The 23255-nt window shown below is 44.2% G+C and overlaps 1 protein-coding gene across 5 annotated transcripts in view; it reads right to left on the reverse strand.

Annotated features, from left to right (window-relative positions):
• Positions 1-23255, reverse strand: part of RALGAPA2 (Ral GTPase activating protein catalytic subunit alpha 2) — a 341780-nt gene that overhangs the window by 44171 nt on the left and 274354 nt on the right. For 3 of the 5 annotated variants that reach the window (XM_025876860.2, XM_025876859.2, XM_025876858.2), the window contains one exon: positions 4874-6303. The exons of 1 other annotated variant lie outside the window; for it this stretch is intronic. In XM_025876860.2, coding sequence (XP_025732645.1) covers positions 6000-6303 — 304 coding nt within the window. In that variant the 3' untranslated portion in view covers positions 4874-5999. Of the gene's footprint in view, positions 1-4873; positions 6304-6848; positions 8597-23255 lie in introns of those variants that run through there. One more of the 5 variants, XM_073878451.1, reaches the window with a different exon arrangement.

Raw genomic sequence — 23255 nt, forward strand, 5'->3', positions numbered from 1 at the left:
GAGGGTGGAGGGAGAGATGAGATGTGCAAAAATACGAAACTGAGTTCCAAGACGGAGAGGCAGAGGTAAGCCTCCAAGTGTCAGGTGTTCAGCCATGCCTGAGCAGGCACCACTGGGAGGGATGACAAAGGGGGCTGGACAACAGCCCCTGCTTTCAATGGCTCCATCTTTCAGGGAGGAAAATATGCACCAGTGCAGCTAATGCAGAACCAAAGGGAAGGGACGGTAATGCATAAACTTTTTTTTAATATAAAATGGTTTATTTTCAGCAATCTGATTATGAGGTGCTTTTTTTTTTTCAACTGGAGAACCCTTTGTTCTCTTTTTCTTTTTCTTTTTCTAAATTTTTTATTGTTATGTTAATCACCATACATTACATCATTAGTTTTTGATGTAGTGTTCCATGATTCATTGTGCCTAACACCCAGTGCTCCACGCATGCATAAACTTTTTAATCAAATGTAAGCTCACTAAATGATATCTGAGGGAGAGCAGGGAATTGGGGTCACCTGCTCTAGAGGCCGTTGAGGCAGAGGGCCAAGCATGCTCTCCTTTGCCAAGGCAGAGAGGGAGGCAGAACTCCGCGGGAGAAAAGATGTGTCATGGCACTGTTTTTAGCACAGAAGGAAATGGGCTGATGGTAGAGCTGTTGAGGGGCTGTCAGAGCCCCAGTGCGGTGAAATTCTGTGGCTCTGTTCTCTTGCTCAGGGGAACAAGGGACCCCGAAGCTAAGGACGAGTCTCCAGTCCTCTCAGTGGGCAGGGGCTGCATGGCATTCTCTTTCCTGGGACCGCTTTGGATTGAACTCACACAGACAAGAATCAAGCTGAAGTCTGTGGGCAGGATTAGTATAAGTTTTTGGAGATGTCTTGCTCTGAATTCTGTGTAAGTGAACAGCCCCAGAAATACTGTATTGTAGCTGCTGAAGTCTGAAAATGGGGTGATTTATGTATTAGGCTGAATCATACAAAATTGCTGGTTCTTGACCTACAAAAGTGGAAATTTCATGTGGTCACTGATCACTCTGGAAGGCCCACAGGCCGCATAAGTTCCTCGAGTCGGCCTGGGCCACAGCCCCGCTTGTGGGTACTTCTTCTTCCCTCTCAGGCCACACCTCATGGGCTCGCCAGGGAGCTGGATGGCCTCCAGCATGCAGGGCTTTCCGAACCCTTGAAACCACCCCATAAAGTCACCTCAGGGCTACTAAAATCCCCAATGCCTCCATGTCCTACTGAACCGATTCCAGACCTTCATGGGTGGGTTTGCATGAATTTTCTGAAGAGATCTCAGTCTGTTTGTAAATACCACCCGACTATGCCAAACGACTTAATAAGATAGATCTTTCCTAGCCCCGAGGTGATATTTACCTAGTCCCTCTTCCAACACCGTTCCTAACACTAAGGCAAAATGAACTGGTGGCTGACAGAAAAGGTATACTCAAGTGTTGCAACAATAAAGGAGTCATGGGGGAAAGCATCCCTGCCCAGGGCACAGAGGTACAGACAGAACAGCATGGCGGCCGAGGGCATGGCCGATCTCCCCAAGGAGGCAAACACGGGGATGGCCTGCAAAGACTACAACCCACTGACCCTGTTGACTCTGCCATTATAAAACTGGAGGTAGGAGAGTCATCCAAGTAGAAGGATTAAAGCCCTGGCCTTGTTAGGGTTGTCAGGTCAAGGGAAGGAGGTGAGTCTGTGCCCCAGACCCCTGGAAGGGTGGGAGCAGTTACCCACCCATGTCTTGACAGCCGTGCCAGACCCAGCCTGCAAGTCTGTGCAGAAGCGAGGAGCCAGGCAGCACCCTGCCACAGGCTAGAGAGGTCCTGGGCAGCTTATGGGAGGCTCAGGGTTCTGAATGCTGCCTGCAGGACTTTGGCAAGGTCTCCACCCTCCCTGAAACCCCAGTTGCCTCCGTAAAGTGGGCATATTATAGAATCCAGTTGTTAATTTATGTGTAATATATAATTTGTACAGTGTAACGTTAGATAAATGCCAGTTATTGTTATTAAATAGATGCTTACCCTCTGCAAATGGGGAAATTAAGTCAGACTAGCGAGCACCAACAGCCTTGAATGTCCCAAAGACCTGGTGACTTAGGACACCCATGACTCCATTCCCTCTCACATGCCACATCCCATCTGGTAGCAAATCCCAATCTGTCTAGAACCTGGCCACTTGTCACCACTGCATGCCACCCCTGAGCCAAGCCATTGTCTCTTTGTCCCTGGATTATGGTGGTAGCCCCCTCTTTGCTCTGCTAGCCTCTCTGTACCCAGCAGCAGGGGTCATGATGGGATGGTGTCCCTCCAATGGCCCCATCTCACAGAAAAAGCTAAGTCCTTATGGCAGTTGGTGAGGCCCTACTGGGCCCTTGCCATCAATCACCTCTGACCTCTCTGTGTCTTCTGCCTGGAATGTTTTTCCCAGAACCCTCCTCACTTTCTTGGGAGGCACCCTGATCCAATCCCTTCCCTCTCCTCCACACTCCTCACACGTTAATGTGCTCTGCATCTTCATGATTTGTTCTGCTTGCTATATGCCTCCCCCCACTAGAATGGAAGCTCCAGAAGGGCAGGCATTGTGGTCTGTCTTGGTCTGTAGGTTTTGTCCCAGGCCTGCAACCTACAGCCACAGTACCTTAGGTGGCTGGCTGGCTGAAGGAACATGGCAGTGACTGACTCTGGCTTTTTGCCCCAGTTCAGAGCATCCAAATGAGGCCAGGGTGAGGAGGAGTCTGCTTCCATTGTTCTTGTGAATCCTCAAAGGAGGGTGTTCTTAATCTAGGTCTATGGACAGATCCCAGGGGTCTCTTTCAGGTGATGATCAGAATTCAAGGAGACCTTGGATTTCTATGGTACAGACTGCATCCTTATTTTCACTTTCCTCTAACTGAAATTAAGCAATTCTTTCCATTATGAATATGGACAATGAACCACAGTGGTACTACCTGTGACTTTGTCACCAGTGGAAATTACAGACATTTTCATATCACATCATGGTGCTGCCAATGTCTCAGAATATTGGTTTTGCTCATCACTGCTTCAAAATTACAGTAGTTACAATGCCCACTGCTAGAGCTTAGTTTTTAATGCATGCATAACAATGGCCATATATTACTACATATGTGATTGATTTGGAAAAGTATTTCACTATACCTGATTTACTTTGTAATCCTATGTTTTTTTATTTTCTGCATTTATATACACTCTGAGAAGGACAGGAGGTCCACGGCACAAAGGGAGTGACCCTGCTGATGGGACAGCCTTTAGTTAAGTTCTAGGGTAAATGCTCAAGGTTGAGTCCTCAGAGGGAGTGAGAAGGGTGACATCCCCTACCACTAACAGTATGGTTCAGTGCTGTCGCATCTGTCCAACCTCCTTATCTATGACTGACATCAGCTCATCTTACAGATGTGGAAACAGCCATGGAGAGGGGGTACTGCTGAGGTCCAAATGGGAGCAGGATTCAGATCTAGGTTTCCAGCTCTAGAATCCTGAGCCAGTGTCAAGAGGGGCTGCCCATAAAACTCTGCAGTTTGAGCAAAACAAAATGGACTTCCAAGCTAGAGTGGAATACACACACACACACACACACACACACACACATATACATATGCTTTTTGTCTAACAACTAAATTCAATATATTTACTTTGTCCTTGCAGAATACTTATGTAAAATGGAGCCTGACAAATCGTTTAGGAAAAAAGGGCATGACCTGGTTCATTTTCCACTGAAAAAGACCTGATGTGTGGGAAGGAGGAAGGAGAGTACACTTATGAAACAGACCCTGCTGCGCTGACAGCTTTTCACGTACCATTGTATTTGCCATCCCTTTTTCACAGATGTGAAAGCTGAGGCTAGGAGTAATGGCCTAACTTGGCTCAGGTCGCTCTCCCATTTTGCAACTGAGTGGCTTGACTGCCATCTGATAATAAAGATACTGAGAAACACCTGACATTGTCTTTTTTTTTTTTTTAAGATTTTATTTATTTCTTTATTTGAGAGAGAGAGCACGCACAGGCAGGGGGAAGAGAAGGCTCTCCACTGAGCAGGGAGCCCTACACACGATGTGGGGCTTGACCCCAGGACCCTGGGATCATGACCTGAGCCCAAGGCAGATGTTTAGCCGACTGCACCACCCAGGTGCCCCCTAACATTCATCCTTGTAAGCAATCCTAGTAAATCTTCACAGTTAGTTACCACCGGTCAGACCCAGTGCCAGGCCGGAAATGTTTTTCTCATTTCAGTTTCCTAATGGTAGCTCCTGCCCTGGGGGCAGGGGTGGGATTCCCCACTAGAAAAGCTCCAGGCAACAGTCACAGCCCCTCTGAATCAACAGCCACATGCACAGCTTCAGAGCAATACAAAACAGGTAATTTAATTTCATAAAAGGATCTTTCTACAGTTTGTTTTTTTCCTCCCAGCCTATTGAAATGTACACACCACGAGGACAAAGTACAAGGTGCTGTTCGGCTGTAATTTTACTTCTGCACATATTTAATGTGCTGCTGGGGATGAAACATTTCATGGTTCCTGTGCTCAGTAAATGAAATAAATCAATGTGTTTAAGAGAGAGCGATTTTTTTCCCTTGCTGTTTGGGGGGAAGAGCTCTTTACTTTTCTATTAACATGAACTTAATGAACCATTTCACATTCAAAACCCCTTAGAAAGGTCGTAATGCCTATTTCCTAATTAAATTTTTTTAAAGTCAAATAATGCTAATTTTCTTTTATATTTCCACATGGGGAGCAGCGCTTTATAAAAAAAAAAAATTACTGGAACAAACAACAGCATTGAGTGAAGGACTATTTCAGTGAGTTAAAGATCGATGCTTGTAGGGCTTTATAAAGGAAGACAGAGAGAGCAAAGACATGGCCCAGTATTTTATTAAATATAGCCAAAGAACCACAGAATTTGGGTTGCCATGGAATCCAGGCCTCAGTGAAGTTTATCGTTGGGTGTCAAGTTGGTGTTATGCTTCAAAAGGAGCAGCCATAAAGCCAACACGCTTTAAGCAACAGTGGTCACTCCGCATTTAGGTGCCTTTGCTCGGATTTCCTTTACATCCTGTATTAAAAACACCGAGGCTTCGTGTGATGCAGAAACAGGTACTTGAGGCTCACTGCTGCTTCGTTCTCAGGCCGGTCTGATTTTTTTCCCCTAATTGCAGCAGACAGCATCGGAGCTTTGTCAGCGTTACCTGCTCTGAATGGAAGCACTCTTGGGCCGCCTCGTCAAAGACCAGGGAAGAAAGCAGGCTCTCTGGCTGGCAGCGGTCTTGGATTCTCGCCCCCGGCCATACTGTGCAATCACGCTGTTTATTCCACTGTAACAATCAGACGGCGTGAGCGGAGCACCTGGTCCTCCCGGCCGGGCCTTCCTTGGCAGCTGACGGGCAACCTCGCTGCCAGGTGGTCACGCTTCAATTACATTAGCTAGCCATTCTAGGGTTAACGAGGACCCACTTTCTTCAGAATGCCTAGGGAAAATCAGTTCTTCATAAAGGACAGTATGCCTTTTGTTGATCACTGAACAATGTTGCTGAAAATCCATTAAATTAAATTCTCTTTATTGGACTGCATAATGCAGTCGCGATAGCCTCAGCGAGAAGTTTGCACGTTTATTTACCAAATTTCTGAATAATTTATACATGGATCCTGGCTCTTCTTTCATTTAGTGGCCAAATGTTTCTTCAGAATGGAACAGTGTGGTTTTGCCTTCATTTTAATATGGGTTAATGCTCGCTTGCAAAAAAAAACAAAACAAAAAAAACAAAAGCAGACTGAATTGAAAACCGGCCAGAAGAGTCAGTCTCACTTTAACTCAGAATTCATATTCCAATTTTCTTTTGCAGGAGGACTTTCAAATATATTGGCATGAATTTATGTAATATGCTTTTTCTTCTTCATATGATCACCATTTTTATAGAGAGATGGAAACAAGAATGGGGGGTAGGACGGCTGCTGAGCTGCCGGTCCGGGGACAGTGGCCGAGGCTCAGGTGGAGGTGAGCCTTGGTGGAAGAGCACAGAGTGGCTGAGTTAGATGCGCGGCCGGGGCGCCCTCGCACCCACCACAGCTGCTCCCTGCAGGCCTCATGCGACAGGTGGGCAGGACAGCAGCAGACGGGAGCCCCCTTGCCCTCTTCTTCCTTTGCTCTTTCCCCCCCAGTATCGACAGGGGGCCCCTGGAGGAGCCCTCCTTTCTTGTTCCGGCGGGTGCTTTAGGTTCCCGACGGTTAGACACCCCGGCCAGCAGCCTCGGACACACGGCCAAACAGTTTGAATGTGTTGGAAGAGCTTTGAGTGGAAGATGTGTAAGGAAAACAAACGTATAGAAATATCAACAGTAGTTTACATAATATTTTCCTAGGAATTTAGCCTTAGCTGTTTGGGAGATAATTTAAAATAGGATTTTTTTTTTAATTCAGAGGAAGCATTAATAAAAACATCAACAACAAAAAAGTTAGATATTAGGTACATACTAGGTACCAAAAGAACATAAGCCAAACAAAGAAAAATTTTCTCTTGAATTTCACTTTCATTTATGGGAGAGGGGGAAAAAACTCTACCTTTTTTCAGAGATGAGGAAGAGCGTCCGAACAAATTTAGGGAGAAAGGTAAATTTTAGTTGATATGCAAATTACAAGTACTGTGTGAGAATATTTGTAGCAATTAGTGATGGCGCAGTCGGAGGTGGAAGGCATGAGAGAACAAGCGCTCATGGGGAGAGCACTGGCCTAGTGTGAGGGCCTCTCCACTCACTGGCCGAGGTGCTTGGGCAAATCCCTGCACTTCTTTCTTTTCTTTTCTTTTTTTTTTTAAGATTTTATTTATTTATTTGAGAGAGAGAGAGAACGAGTTGGGGAGGAATAGGGGGAGAGGGAGAAGCAGGCTCCCGGCTCAGCAAGAAGCCTGGTGCGGGGCTCGATCCCAGGACTCCGGGATCATGACCTGAGCTGAAGGCAGACGCTTAACTGACTGAGCCACCCGGGTGCCCCACCTGCACTTCTTTCTGAGCCTCAGTTTCCTCTCATGTAGAATGGGACAACAACCCCACTCCCTAGTTACGACTAAATGCACATAAAGCCGTGTTGCTGTGTTACACACACCCCAGGAGCTCATGTAAGGATGACTGGCTAGTAGATATTTTACAAGAACGTCATCAACTTCCAGTTCGCTGAGGCGCCTTCCCCTCGGCCCTCCATCAGCCTAGCCTGATTCAAGCTAGGGGCACGTACTCAGGCACTCTCGGCCCTGTAACGTAACCACTTCATTGATTTCCTTTGCAGTCAAACCTCCAAAGCAAAAGCAAATTAGAACCCAGTGCCAGAACAAAGCAAACATCAAAGAATAACTTTCTGTTATATTGCTGATGGAATATCAAGAGCACAGATTACAATCGGACATTCGGAAGTAAATGTTTTAGTTTTGCTTCCTGATCATTTTCGATAAACGCTTTGCCTTTGCCTTGGCATTTATCTTCCTGAGGCAGGCTGGTGTCTGGTCACAATGTACGGTTCTAGTAACATTATCTCTGAATTATAAGATCCACCTTGAACAAGGCTCCAGCACAAAGGTATTAGAATGTGCTGGTGACAAGCAGAAGCTCTTTTGCAGCTCAAAAACAATGGCTGAAGCTTCCGTATGAATAGGCAGAAAGCACATCAAAGGCAGGCTTTTATGGAGAAAAATTGTGTGATGTCCACTTTAATCTCTCTCAAAATCTATGCACAAACTGAACCCAATTTCATTTTTCACATAAATGCTAAGGCTTGATAACAAGGACATCTTTTTCTTTACAGTTAAAAGACGAGGAGACAAAGATACGCTAGCATAGCCTTTGAACTTTTTAAAGCTATATCAATGAGCCATGATACTTAACCACCGATACAAGGGCAGAGATTTTACAATAGCTGCATTTAAAGCATTCTGACTAAAACCATTCATTATTATAGATTAAAGAATAGCACTGATATCTACACTTTCTTTAAAGCTTCATAGTTTTTATACTTTTAACCCTTTGATCAATCTCACAAAGGTCTAAAAAGGTAAGATGGTAATATCACAAGGGTTTATAAAAAGACACTGGAATAGGGATGTCATTTGAAGGGGGTCACATTCATTTCTTGGATGAGGAAGGATGCAGAAGCAGCACGTTTTGGGGTAGAAATGGGGGGGACTGTTCTCTGGTGAACAGAAGATGCCTTGGAATGGAGATAATCCAAGCAGTGGCTCTTCTGACACTGAGTTGTTTGTGGGGGGTGGTGGTGAGGGCTATGAAATGGTGTCTTCAGAATGCCTCCCGATCTCCACTTTCCTCTTCTTGTACCTCTGGGTTCCTCTTGAGCCTTGGGTGTCCCATAACAGGTGCCCTCATTGTGAAGTTGGTGCTGTTTGTCTTTCACAGTTTCCAGCCAGCATCCCAGAGTCCCTCACCTGCTCCCGCCTGCCCGGCTGCTCCTCGTCTCACGTGACATTCTTGCGGGTGGAATCCAGGCTCTGCGGTCAGACTGCTGGTGCTCCAATCTCCCCATCCCCACTCATCCAGCTGTGTGCTCATGAGGAAGTCAGTCCACCTCTTTGAGCCTCAGACTCCTCGCAGGTTAAGGGTGAAAAGAGTGATCCTACACAAATTGCTTAGTACGGTGCCCAGCACAAGCTAAGCCCTAGACAGATGTTTGCCATTACCTACCACTCTAGGCTCGGAGAGAAACCATGGAAGTTCCTGACCCCATCTCCCACAAAGCAGCAGCAAGCCTTTCCTCCTAGGCCGTGGGCATCCATGAATCCCTGCTAAGGGGGCTGCTAATGCTTCATGGCAACAGTGCTCATTCCTGGCTGCACGTGAGAATAATCCGGTGATTAATCCGCACTGATGAAGCCCGACTCCAAACCAAGTCACCAGAATCTGTGGAGAAGGTCCTGGGCATCAGTCTGTACTGCACTTCCCCATGGGATGCTAGGGTTGAGAACCAGGGCTGAAGACAGTGCGACACAAACATTTCCCCTGGAGTCCTCCCCCTCTGCACAGGGCCACAGAATGGGAAGAGAGGACCTTCAGGGGTCTGGAAGCCAGGCTGGAGGGACCTGCAAGCAAGAAATGTGTTCGATTTCTTATCTTAATGCAAATTCCTGGTGTGTGTTTACGTTAATAAAAAATGTTGTAAATGATTAAACACCCAGTACTGCTGCTGATCTGCAAAGATGAGTTCTGCTTCTCATGGGACCCAACTGGCTTATCGCCTGGTTTCCCAATGTGAGAAGCTCTAATGTAATGTCTGGCTGTCCCAGGGGTGTTTGAGTTTCGAGAGGAGGTTCATGAAGACAGAGAAGCTTGTTATCCAAAGGGCTGAAGTCAGGATGGCGGAAGGGCAGATGACAGGACAAACACACTGTTCAGAGGTTGGTTCCGGGTAGGAGGGCCACTGCCTGACATTTGCTCTGCCGCTAGAATCAGAAGTTCAGGGGAGCCTTTAACCTAATCCTGGCTTTAGTTCAGCTCGTGGCCTTGACTAGTCCACATCTCCCAGAAAAGGCTGCTCCTGAAAAAAGCTTGTTTTAAAAACCAAAAGCAAAAAAGACCAACCACCAACCTCTCTTGCCTAGCAGGGCTACGGGGTGGGGATGTGTGCGAAGAACCTCTCAACGGAGCCTCCCCTGCACAGCACCAAAACACTTCCGTCACCTTGACCTATCAAACAGGTGTTTAAGACTCACATTTCAGTGGGATTTTAATCATAAACAGATTTTATCAGTTTGTCCAATGCCTTTACCATTCTTAGAACCAGCCCGTAAGAAGTATACTCTTGAAAAGAAAAACTGGCAAAATCCAGCAACGGCTTTGAAAGACGCTATAAGAAGGTCTGAATTTGTAGGCATTTTCTGAAAAGTTGAAATGACACAGCTGAAACTAATGGATCCTACTAGCCCTGAACAATTTACTTCTGTTTTGGAAAAAAAAGATTTTTAATGAGTGGATTTATGAGCGGAGTCTATTTTCTTCTTAGAGCCAAAAGTATTTCTCCTGCTGAAGGACCCTTCCCTCCCTTCAACAAGAGCCGTGGTCAGTAAAATTTTACACTCTTATTTAACTACATGTTCATAACAAATCAAACCCGTGAGCTCCTCTGACTGTTGCATGGATGTGTAGGTTTCTAGTTAGCAGGAGTACACAGGTAAAAATAGAGAGCTACAAAACAACAAAATTTGAGATTTTTGTTTCTTTACAATTTCTCCATTTTGAGGAGAAACAAGTGAGAACCATTTAGAGAAATAAAAAACAATTCTAAACTAATTTTACATTAAACACATATGGTGGCAGGTTATAAACCTTTTTCTGGAATTGATTTTTAAAGCCCTTATCACAAAACAGGGTTGGAGACACTGCATATAATAACAATAATAAAATAACACCCGTTGGGCACAATGCCCAGAGAAACCAGCTACGCAAATATAAGGCGAAAGGAAAAGGATGGTCTCAGAGAGAGACCAAAATGGTTCAAGAAACGGCAATGTCGACACTCAGGCCTTCCATGGAATGAGCGGCCTCCCAGATGCAGCCCTGGGCTCTGGCAGATGTCCTGTTTGGCAGTTAAACCCTTCTCACAGCCTGCACCCCCCGCCCGTCCAAAACCGCCGTGCACGCAGATTTCTTTGCACAGTTAATGGAGTTCATATTTATATATAATACACATTTTGAGAATCCAAAAAATTAGGTTGAACTACATGAAAAGGCATTTTTGGTTAGGCACCAAATAGTCAAGTATCAGCAATTTCATCTACTACAAGCCAACTTAAAGCAAGGAGTGGGGAGCTCATCCCACAACTGTCTCTCATTTTTCATCAACATAAAGCTTTTTTCAGGGGCGCCTGGGTGGCTCAGTTGGTTAAGTGTCTGCCTTCAGCTCAGGTCACGATCCCAGGGTCCTGGGATTGAGCCCCACGTCGGGCTCCCTGCTCAGCAGGGAACCTGCTTCTCCCTCTCCTACCTGCCACTCCCCCTGCTTGTGCTCTCTCTCTCTTTGTCAAACAGATAAATAAAATCTTAAAAAAAGAAAAAAAAAGCTGTTTTCAGAGCACCTCTAGAGGGGATGGGGTGGGACAGTTCCTGATCAGGCCACATCAACAGAGCCAGAGGATCCCTGCCCCTTATCAATGGTGTCTCCAAGGAGGGTGCCCGGTCCCCGACTACAGACAACATTCTGCTCAACAGAGGTTCAGGGAGGGAGAGTAAAGGGTGGTGCTCTTCTAAAGGTCCCAATCCCATGCATCCACACATGAGCGAGCACCCTGTGGCAGCATTCTAGCTGCCTTTTGCACAACTATTCTAACTCTTAATCTGTTTTGTTTCTATGCTTACCGTGCATGGGGTACTTAGTTTGGAATAACTGTAATATTGATTTTCAAATCTATTAACTTTATAATTGTTAAATGGGAACACAAATACAGTTTCTCTCCAATTCTGATGGGGTAGGTAAAAATAGTTTTTGGAGAAATGAATATTCAGACATATATATATTTTACCATTATAGGTAAATATATATAAAAATATATATTTTACTATTATAGGAATAAGAGTTAATATTATGATGAAGAAATATAAGCTGAATGTGGGACTCTATTCTGTCTTAGGGTAGAAAGAAATTCTATGACTTGAGAGCACCCGACTGGGTAGAGTGGAGTTTAACCTCCAATATTAAATAGTCTTTAAGAAAAGGCATGAACCATAGGTATTATTTTTTAAAATCAGCGTTAAACAGCTGATCTTAGTTTGTAATAGATTTTTTGAATGAACATGGCCAGTTTTACACCATGTGTCATAAAATAATCAAATTTGTCAGGTCTTTGAATAGATAATAACAAACCACCCCTATGTCCAGACAGAATTTTACAACACACTAAAAATTAAACAAATAGTGGAAGTTTTAAAAATATTTTTCTTGAGTGTTACCATTTTCCCAGAAGAAACAAACTCAATTGCTATTCCATTACTTTTAATAAAATCTATGCTATAAAATTTCTTGGGCAATTCCATAAAGGAGATACTGGAAAATGGTAATGACATTTTATTTCTGACATTCAAGCATTTCTAGAATTTTAATTTCAGAAAGGAAAAGCTCAAACTAATAGGTATATTTTCACTGCATTGAAAGGAAGTGTAACTTTTTTTAAATTTGAATTTTTTTCATCTCATTTTATTTAAATTCCTGTACAGTTAACATACAGTGTTACATTAGTTTCAAGTGTACAATATAGTGATTCAACAATTTGAATCTTGAGTCTCACCTAAGAGAAAATTATAAAAACTGATTAATAATTCACTTGCTTAGGAAGGGATCTGACTTTGGGTTTGTGAATATATAATGAAGGAAAAAGTAAATTTGCTTTCAAGTTAAGACTTAACAGAAGTTTGTTGAGTCCATAATTAGCACCTACCCGGGCGGGCTTTCTAGAATCTCAACAAGGAAAACCTGGAATGCAAGTCCCATTCAACAACCTGAGAAGACCAAGCGCTTTTCACAGGCAAAGAACACATTACGAAGTTCATTAATTAAACAGTGCGGGTGGAGCAGATGGATGCTACCTACGCTCGAATGACGCTAAATTGGGACAGAGGTTTGCAGTCCTTAATGAGGCTCCATAAAATGAATGATTACATAGTGATCACAAGTAAACAAGCCTGCGAGTAGAGCTGGATTATCAGGGCAACAAGTCCTGCAACATGGTAACAAGAAGACCAACGTGAGTGGAAGTATCCAATACACAAAAACGCCTCTGAGGTCATTCAATCCCAGGACCCTTCCAGAGGCCGAGGAAAGTGGTATGGGGCTACAAAGGGTTAAGCATGAAATGACAGTGGGGCAAGAATATGAAAATGCCTGGCCATGGAAATGAATGGGACAGAAACCTTTTTGTCACATATTAAGTGCATTATTGAGAATGAGACTCTCAAGATTCCTTTTATCTTCGCAGAAAAACAGAGATGCAAAATGTCAGGTACTTGGGCTTTTTAAACTAAAAGGCTTAGCAGAAGCAGCTATCCAGAAAACGTGGGTATTAAGATGATTTTTTTAATGATTTTTTTTCTCTTATTACTAAATTTTTACTTTTTCAGCTATGTCAAATCCTTAAATTTTGGGGGGGCAGGGGCTCCTAATTAGCCTTTGTGCACATGGACTTGTATAAGAAATTATTCAAAGAATTTCTTTGAATTTTTTAATTCTCAAAAGAAATTTTTTAGACTCACAGGTAAAATAGAAACTTATTGTGATATTAAAAATTTGCTATGAATATTTGTTGTTCTCTGGAACTTAAAATTTTGAAATGAAGATTATACCTCTTTAGAATGATCTGTTATATTTTCCAGTTTAGGCATAATATAAGCTCATTAACAGTAATTGAGAACTTTGGAACAAGGGTATCCAGAGAACACAGGGTAGCTATGTATTATAGTGTAGCTCAGAGGTCGGCAGTAGTTAATAGGGACCCCCTGCTTCTGTCCTGTGGCCCCCATTGGGATGCCCCATGTCGTTATGCCTGATCTGTATTTCCTTGGCTTTGATTTTCTCAGTACACGTCCTTTACCATAAATTTCTTCAAATCCATTTTTGAAAGAGGTAGAATATAAATAGATTCAACATATACAAATCAGTGTTTTGCTTGCAAGATCAGAAACATCACCATGATGGAACTGTGCTCTCAAATATTCATCAAGGCAAAAGCACAAGGAGTCACACCCATCAGGTCCTTGTTTTGCATTAGACTCTGTTGTGAGATAGGATATTGAGAATATTTATACTGAATGTTTTCACTGTTGTTTAATTTGGAAGCCACGTGTATTAGGTACAAGTGACGGACATGTGGTGTCAAAATGGAATCCTTCCATTGCAGTTTATAACACTTTTGCTTTCATCTTTATTTCATAAAATTGAGGTTTAAGGGCTAAGATCCTCTTGGTAAGAATAATGATAGGATAGACTAAAATGTAATGGAATCGCTTCACTTTCTCAAAGCTGTGTAATTTTGATGGCTTCCTGTTCTCAGGTCAAAAGTGTGGACCCCTGAGAAACAGTGGGGTGGGGGGACTCAGAGTCAGGGTTGGCCGGGGCTCCCATCCTGGCCCTGCCCTGGCTGTGGGGCTGTGGCTAAGCCCCATGCTTCCTGGAGCTTCATTCTCTCCATCTGTGATATTCTGCAGAGCTGTCACCAAGCACGGCAATGGACCAATGGCCCTCCTCTTCTGTATGCCTTTGACCATCCTGTGCTTCTCTGCACGTTATCCACTGCTGTCCCAGACTGCCCTTTGGGTGCCAAGTGCCGCCTCCAATCCATCAGCTAATGAGAGAGCATTTTATGGGTCACGTGCAGACACTAACTACTGACTGAGAGTTCAATCTCAGTGGTGTCCCCATTTCTATCCTTGTGAAATTATTTGGATATTCCCCTGCATTTCACCCACATTTCATAAAAATGAGTGGGAATAGGGTAAAATGAAAGTACTGACACTAGTAACGCACATAGCTCTCAACCTCATGGCAGTGGCAGAATTGGAAACCCTTTACCCGGTAAACTCAAGTATTTTGAAAACTTCAGTATCTGTTTAATTTAATTTTAATTTAACCGTCATGGTGAATGTTAAAAGTGTCTAATGGATTTTTAGGCTCACTGAGTATACACTAGGTGACTTCTGGTGGCAAAGGGCAAGAGCATTTGAGAACACACTGGAAAAACAGCATCAAACACGAGGATCTGGGAAGTGAGGCAGATTTAGGAATCTTACATACTTTGTTTCATTATCTGAAAACAGAACGCCCTTCATAAGAGATTAGATGTACATTTGAATTCATATCTGTTGATAAGAAAGCAAAAATTCTGGATTTGAAAATGTAACCAAAATGAAATATCAATATTGAGAATATGAGTCTCCAGTCCCTTCCCCCAAGGAAATCTTTTGGGGGCACACAAAGTAATCTGCTAAAAAAAAAAAAACTGTATTATCCTCCTAGGTTGAAGTTCCTTTAAAAATTTATGTATTCGCCAAAATCTGATTGCAAAAGCTCTCATGTGCCAGACTGACTACAAAACACTTAGTGATTAGGTCCATAATTAGAAACTGTCTAATCATTTTCTGTTGGCAATTCTTGACTCTGAAATGCTTAAATAAAATGTTCAATAAAGGATTATTTATAAAAGAACCAATATTTTGATCACGAATTCAAAGGGAGCCCTGATTGTACAAATGCAGATAACTGCCTTATTTTAGTACATAAAATCTCAGATTGAATTTAGACATCTATTAGCACAACTGATCCTAAATAATTTAGTAGGGACATTTTTTTAGAGGATTCCCCTGTATTTATTTCGCAGTTTGAAAAAATGTTCATTCGAATGTAAATTTATAATCTAGATTTGTTTGGGTACAATTTGATTATTTAAATGAGCCATGCATTTAGTATACTAGGAGAGTCTATGCAGTATCATATTCCACAAAAGAATCAACATTCTTTTATAGCTTTAAAATATTCTAATGTGAAGAGCTTTGAACTGCTCTACAATTGAGTTGATATACTGTCAGGCAGTAGTTTCTATGGAACTTTTAAAAGAGAAAGCTAGCATTAAACTCTCCCATTGTGAGAAAGGGACAAAGTATAAGCTTAAAAATTCCCCTTCCCTGAAGGGGAAAAAAAAAAAAAAACGGTCCAGAAATTTAAAATAACTTCAACCCAAAGCAAAGCAAGACATTTCATATGCTTTCAATAAATGTAACACATTTTATATAACGATCCAGAAGCCACCTTTCTAGATACTTGCAACTGAAGACTTTTTAGCTGGAGGGGTTAAAAGTGTGGGTGTGGAAGTCAGCTTTTGTTTGAAAAATTAGCAATGCTATGAGTCATCATGCATTAGCAGCAGAGGAGTTTTGCATCTTGTACGAATCCAGACACCATATGCCATGCGAAGGCCTATTACTTTATTCGGTGCCACCGCTGACAGGCAGCCACGTGGGTATCCCCAGTGGAAGGGCTGTCTCCTCCCGGCGGCGAGGACAGGAACCCAGTGAGCTGAACACATCCGACATTGTACGGAGCAGCAGGAACAGCTGGTAAGCTAGCAAGCAGCAACGGCCGAGCAGAGCGCGGATGCTAATGAGCCTGGCGACAATGCTGGCCTTCAGAGGGACGATGGCAACGTCCGCGTGTCCCAACAGCCTCAAGAGTAGAATCTGCTCGTTCATGCCTTCAGTCTCATTAAAACACAATACTGGTATTTGTGGTTTATCAAAACCAGTTGTAAGTCACAACTTCTAAATCTACCCAACAGATCCAACATGCTTTAAAAAGTTGCGGTGAAATGTACGTACAATTTCCCCAGGCATCTTTACGTACTGCGGGGAGTTGGGGGCAGTGGGGTGACACGACTGGGTCTAGGTCCTGGCTCACCCGTAACATTGACTGTGTGGCCTCAGGCAGGTTAGTTAACCTTTCTGGGGCTCTGTACCCGCAACTATATTTTTCAAATATAATAAAATACATAATAGATTATTTTATATAAGACACTGTGTTTGCCTAACATCCTGAAATAGTACAATCACTGTGTCTCCCTCAGAGGGTTGCAGCAAGGATCAGATGACTGACTGTGTGGGAGGTTCACAGTGCCTGGGATGGAGCAAGTGCTGCTCAAGCTAAGCAAACCACTGGCTCTCCAGGTAAGCAGAGAGTTAAGCTCCGTTACTCGTCCTGGAACCCAGGCGGTGGGCAAGTTCCTTAACTTCCTAGCTTTGTTTCTCTCACTACGTAAGATGCAGCACATTTCCTTAGGAGTGAAGGGCCTGGTACGTGGGGGTGGGGCAGAGGACTGGCAGATACTGTAAGACCAGACAGTGGTGACGAGGGAAGTGGGGGTAGGGAGGCCTTTGGAAGCCAGGTGTGATACCTGTCCCCAGACCAGAGAACCTTGAAGGTTCCAGGTTTATTGAGGGTTCTGTTCTGCTGCAAGGAGCATTCAGAGACCTGTGCTCCTTTCATGTCTCTGAATGCTCCTTGCTTTGATCAAGTCCCTGTGACTCCTGCTAACTCTCCAAATGCCAGGTGGAAGGCCCCTGCTCAGGATGCCTTCTTTTGGGCTCTGGGCTAAGCTCTCCATCATGGCCATTACGAAACTGCGTGGACCTCTCTTTTCCTTATGTTTTCCATACTCAACAAAGGGCCCTTTGAGGATGGGGACTGTGCCCTCCCTCCATTTGTGTGCCCTCAGCAACGGCATGGTTCCTGGTGTACAGGAAATGGCCAACAGATATTTGGTTGAATGAGTAAACTAATGGAAAAAATGGCTTTTAGATTTGCCAATTTCAGAACTGGTGTCTGGCAGTGTGAATGAGATGATCAGAATCTGTTGATCACTTTTTTTTCCCAAGATTTTCTTAAAAGCTCTGAGAAAAGACACTTTATTGAAAGAGCACTCCAGCAGTGAATGAACTTTCCATTTCTACTCCTGGGGTTGGGTGTGTGTAAATACAGTGGGAGAACTGTCTCCTTGAAGTCTTCCTGCAAGCTAAGCTCAACTTAGGGGAGGTCAACCCGAAGGTGATGCCGGTGCTTTCTGAAAAACACAAAGTGTGCAGTTGCCGGCAGAGCGCAGAGCAGTGAGATCACTGCTCAAAGTGGTCTCTGCCTCAGAGTGTAAAAGGCTATAAAGACTGACATAAAGACTACATACCAGGAGAGATAAACTTGAATTTAAAGAAGTACAATGACAAACATCCTAAGGAACTTTGTGAAAATACAGCGTGGAATTCATGACGAATTCAAGCATGTTTTAATTTGGAAAACTGTGTTCATGGAGGAAATCTAAGTTCTCTGGCCGGCAGCTGCTGAGGCTCTCACATGGAGCAGGCATTAGACCCTCGGCTCTGCTGCCCCTGACAAGGTGACCTTACACAGTGGTCAGTCCTGACCCTGATTTGAATTTGTTGTTTCCTGTATATTTGCTTTCTTTATAATCAGCTCTCAATTTTCTGTTGCATCCAAAATTCCACAGACAAAATCAGGATTACTCAACATGTTAAAAGACGACTGGAGAGCGAGGTGAAGAACTGGAAGGGGCTTTTTCTGACTCCCACCCTGCTTACAGATGATGCACAGGAGCAGTTTGAGAGCAGACCCTCCAGCAGAGGGCCCCCCCCAATCCCCGTGGGCCTCAGTGGTCCTGGAAGAGCCAGGTACTCAGCCCCGAGTCTCTCAGAGGTCAAAGCCATCCAAAGGGGAGAGTGATACACAATGTTCAGTATCTTCTACTGATCTTTTGTGGGGAAGTAGTTGCTAGAATAAGAATGCTCTTTAGTCACTGGGATTTCAAAGATTTTTTTTTTTAATCTTTAATGTTTAAAAAATGTCCAGAATAGAAATACTTGCAGCACAAGGCTCAAGAGTAGACGAAACCGCCCAGGATGCAGTTATGATCAGGATCAGCACAGAATGGAGTTGGTAGAGTTTGGGAAGGGAGCAAAATATGTGCCTGAAATTTACACACACACACACACAGATACGTGTCCCAAGTAGTCCATTTCCCTGAATCAAGTTTCAGAGGAATGGTGATCCATGCAAGAGATGAGAAGATGCACACACTGCAAATGGAATGTGCCCCTAGCAAGGGTGCTATGAATCTGAGCCATAAAGCTGCCGCCTCCATGGTCCCGTGTAATGTCACCTAAGCGCTCTGCCTTGCATGACTTGCAGCAGGCTGCCGCAGATTAGAGCTATTGATCGCTCCCTGCAGAAGGGTCTCGCTGTGAGAAAGGAAGGTAAGCGGCAGAGACAGACAGCTTCAGTATTGATTGGCTCCAGCGGGGGGCTGCACTTCCAAATGAGGGTCAGCACTCCTTCACACCACCTAGGAGAGTTACTGTGATGTGCATCAGGTCACACAGGGATAGGGGAACCAGGCCAAATGCCAGAGTCTCAAGGCCACCTCCTCTCATGTTAGCCGGTCACAATACCTCTCAGAGAAGCCAAAGATGCCATGTCAAATCTCAGGCTTTAAAAAAACATCATGGCAACAGAAGCCTAGGATGGGCACTGGTGCACTCTTCCAAGGCAGACGGACCACTGTCACAGAGAGCTGCCAGAGGCCATGTCAAAAAACTGTCAAAGCAATGTGTATGCAGCTTCAAGAATGTCCCCCTAATGTCTGAGAGGTTCATCAAAGCCAGAAGGACAGCTCTTGTTACAAAAGACAAAAACCTTTCCCCACTAAAAGTTGACCACTCCCCCCACTTACGGCTGAATATTAAAAAAAAAAAAATGCGTCCAAGCAGACATTCTACGTAGAGAAATTTCAATGATAGAAGTGATTCTCAAAAGATGTTCGTGGAGACAAACTTCCACAGGCACAAAAACATAAACTCATCTCAAAAGTCAAGTAAAATTATGAGGTACATCACAGTTCATGATTCTCAAAGGCAATGTAAAATTAAATAAAGGATTAATGAGGGCACATTAAAATGAAAACAAGAAACCCAAAGAAATCAAGCTAAGAACAAAATGCACCCTTTAAATGTGTGTGCCTGTGGACATGGAAGCACAGTGAACTCAACTTTACTGCTTTTGTGATTAAATTCTTTGGCCTAAGAAGTCATTATTTAAATCATTTCTCTCTTTTTGGTATCCATTATAAGTCATTTCCTCTCATGCAGGCATAAAGACATCTTATGGTGTAACTAAATAAATGGTGCTAGAGTCTATTTTCCCTTAATTAGAAATTCCTTAAAACGTTTGCATTTCAGATTTTAATTTAAGTAACCCCTACTGAGTTCTTATTATGTTGGATGCAGGAGACTGAAAGGCAAGTAAGACTGGTCTTTGCCTTCAAGGATCTCGCCCTCCAGCTGAGAGAGCAGGTGCATCAGAATGAGCCCTGTCCTGTGTGGTCAGGACCATACTCACTGTGGAAGGCAGCAGAGAGGTCCATTGGCCTCCTCCCTTCCCTGCACAGATAGGCCGCTGCTGCCCTCAGCAGGTGGATTCTCCTCCCTTGAATCTAGGCTGGTCTTGGGACCTGCCTTGGCCAACAGTTCTGGAACTTCCAAGGTTGAACTGTGAAACCTGGTGCCTTCCACCTGGGTCTTTTGGAGCCCAGAGCAGCCATGTATGAAGTACAACTGTGGTGGGGTTACTTTGCCCTGAAAAGACCCAAGGTAGCTAGGTGGGGAGGCTGCGGAAGAGTGAGAGATGCCTGGGAGCCTGCAGCTGCTCTCTAGCTATGCAAATGCAGGTGCCACACATATGGGAGTCCCAAGTGAGAGTCACCCAGCTGAGCCCAGTCAACCCACAGCACCATGGGAGGTCCTCTCTCTACCATCTCTTCTCTAAAAACCTCTGCACATGGGGCACCTGGGGTGGCTCAGTCGGTCTGAGCGTCCAACTCTTGGTTTTGGCTCGGGTCATGATCTCCTGGGTCATGGGATGGATCCCTGGGTGGGCTCCTCACTCAGCAGGGAGTCTGCTTGGGAGTCTCTGCCTCTGCCCCTCCCCCCACTTGTGCGTGCTTGTGTGCTCTCTCTCTTAAATAAATAAATAAAACTCTGCACAAGTCTTTAGACTTTATCCTGCAGGTTTCCAAAGTGGGAAGTGACAAGACAATGCTCGGATATCTCTTCATACGTATCTTTTATATCTAAAATTAAGAAGAAACTTCAGGTTTACTGAGATTTAACACCTGGCACCCTTCTTGTTCTTGCTCGGTCATCTATCAGACTGTCCTGGGTCAGGATCAGTTCCGAGGGTGAGAAAGCGGTCGGGGGGGGGGGGCTCCCTCATTCACTCTTACCACCCTGTGATGTATCATGGTTTACAAGACCCTTCATACTGAAGCTCTGAATTTTATTATCTTATAAATGGGATCTTCTTTCAAATACATTGTACTAAGCAGGTCATGACCATGAAAATCTTTCGCACCACACAAACATTTGCTCTTGATCTCACAGGAAAGTTCTTATTAAAGCTCTTCAACATAAAGATGAATTACTCATCTTTCTTTTTCATAGAAAGACAAATGTTCTAAATTTGGTGACCGCTTCTGTAATGACAAGGAGCTGAATTTATTCATTCATTTAACAAATACTTACTGAACAAATGTTTACTCTGGGGCAGGTGCTGAGGCTGCATCCAGGGTTGGTATTCACCTGGAAAACACCAGCATGGGCAGCATCCTGGCCAGGGTCTGCTGCTGCCCTTGTGGTGCTCACAGTTAAATATTTCAACTATCACCCTTGGAGCCATCAGGGAACAAAACAGACAAAAAAATCCCTGCCTTTACGCAGGGGGCACAATGTGAGTACAATTACTAAGTGACTTAGTGGATGATAAGGGCTGTGGAGAAAATAAAGGGTGCAGGTGTGCTGCGGGAGGCGGTGGGCAGGTGTGTGCAAGTGTGGGGCCGCTATGTCCCAGGGAGGCTGGAGGCACTAGGGAGGGGATGAGGGAACGAGCCCAGTGGACATCTGGGGAACAGTGTTTTAGGCAGAGGGCACAGAGCATTTGGGCCTCCCCTGCAGGACTCTGGCCCTGACTCTGAGTAAAGTGGGGGCCACTGGAGGCTATGGACAGGGCAGCAATGTGGCCTGGCCCACGTTTTAGTAGGCTGGCTCTGGTTGGTGGGCTGACTGTTCTCCTGGGCAGAGGCAGGGCAGAAGCAGGAGACAAAGACAGGAGGCTATGGTTGGTCAACAGTACGTCCTTAGCCATTATCCTAGGAAAAATGACCCTACCGTTCCCTCAAAGTGACATCCTGACATTGAAAGAGTCACTGCTTATAAAGGAAACATGTCATGGAGAGAAGATTTTGAAAAGAAATGCTGGAAAATGCTGCCTTCAGCCTGGGAGTTTACTGTCGAAGATGGTCTACGTTTCCAGAAAGCTCTCTGATCTGTACCACCAAAAGCCTCACAATTTTGTAAGCTGTTTCTAACTTTCCCAATGAAGATTTGACTACATTTTCAATCTCATGTTGAAAAATATAATCAACAACTAATATGACCTCAGGGAAGATGGAAATCTCCTATCAAATGCCAATCAGAACCTTCACAGAATCGGCGGCTAAGAACGAGGCCTGAGCGTGAGTAGGCCAAGACAACGACTCTTTGCTCCCCAAGGCTTCTGTATCTTTGCAAGGTTTTGTTTTCAGCTATAAAACGAAGTATTAAAATAAACTGAGTTTAGAGGCACTCCTTAGAATCACTGAATCACAGAACTATTGTAAAATCAAGGTTATAAAAATAACATTTAATCCCATTGCTCTCACTGAAATACTATTTATATCTTAATAAAAGCAAAACAATTTAATACTATTAAATATAAAATACTTCAAATTATTATTCATTTCATCTTGAGCACATCCTTTCAAATTCTCACTGAGTAAAAATTTTAAAAGTTTTTTCTTTTTTTGTCTTTTGATGGGGTATGTAGTAAGAAAAAGACTGGAGATGACTCAGTTAGAAGTAGGTTCAAGGTGAGTGTCCTCAGCCACTGAAGGGATGACCGTTCGGGTGGACCTCCGCCCTTTTCCTCTGGGAGGGACTGAGTAGTAGCTGCGTATGTTGACAATGAAAGGCTGCTCACCATGAGCCTCACATACTGAAAAACTGCCTCAGCACCTTGGAATGAGGCTACACGCATTTATGTAATCAATTCTAATTAGCTTATGGCATCCTTCCGTAAAACAAGCAAAATGAACAAAATTGTTGTGCAATTTCCAGCCTCGAGTTGTAGATGGCATACACACGAAGAGATACGCAAAAATATGTGAACAATTTGAAGACACAACCAGAAATAAGCTTTTCCCTCAGAGCTCCCATGGCCTTCTGATTTTCTCTTTTGTGTTTCAGTGACTCCCCAAATGCCCACTGGGCACCAACTGCAGGTCTTTCCTAGAGCAAGGGTCACATTCCAGCCTCTGTCACAGTTACACAGCCGTATTGGCTGGCAAGCGTCTTAAGGGCAAGGCCACTCATCTCTGTGTCCCACAGCCCTTGCCACACCTACACCAGCAGTGTGGGCGGCAGGAGGCACACGGAGTTACCAGGTGTGTGGGGCAGTCTGGGACCTGACATGCTCTCCCGTGCTGGGGGCGTGGTGTGGCTGCTTCTGGATATAAAGAATGTGCAGGGTGCGGGCCCTCCTCTCCAAACTGACAGTGCATCTGTCGGTTTGCTCATGCAACGTGGATGCCCTTCTCCTGCCAGGTCTCACAAAATAAA

This window comes from Callorhinus ursinus, unplaced genomic scaffold, assembly GCF_003265705.2.
Source record: "Callorhinus ursinus isolate GAN/ISIS: 27379988/994484 unplaced genomic scaffold, GSC_fseal_2.0 scaffold29, whole genome shotgun sequence".
NCBI lineage: Eukaryota > Metazoa > Chordata > Mammalia > Carnivora > Otariidae > Callorhinus > Callorhinus ursinus.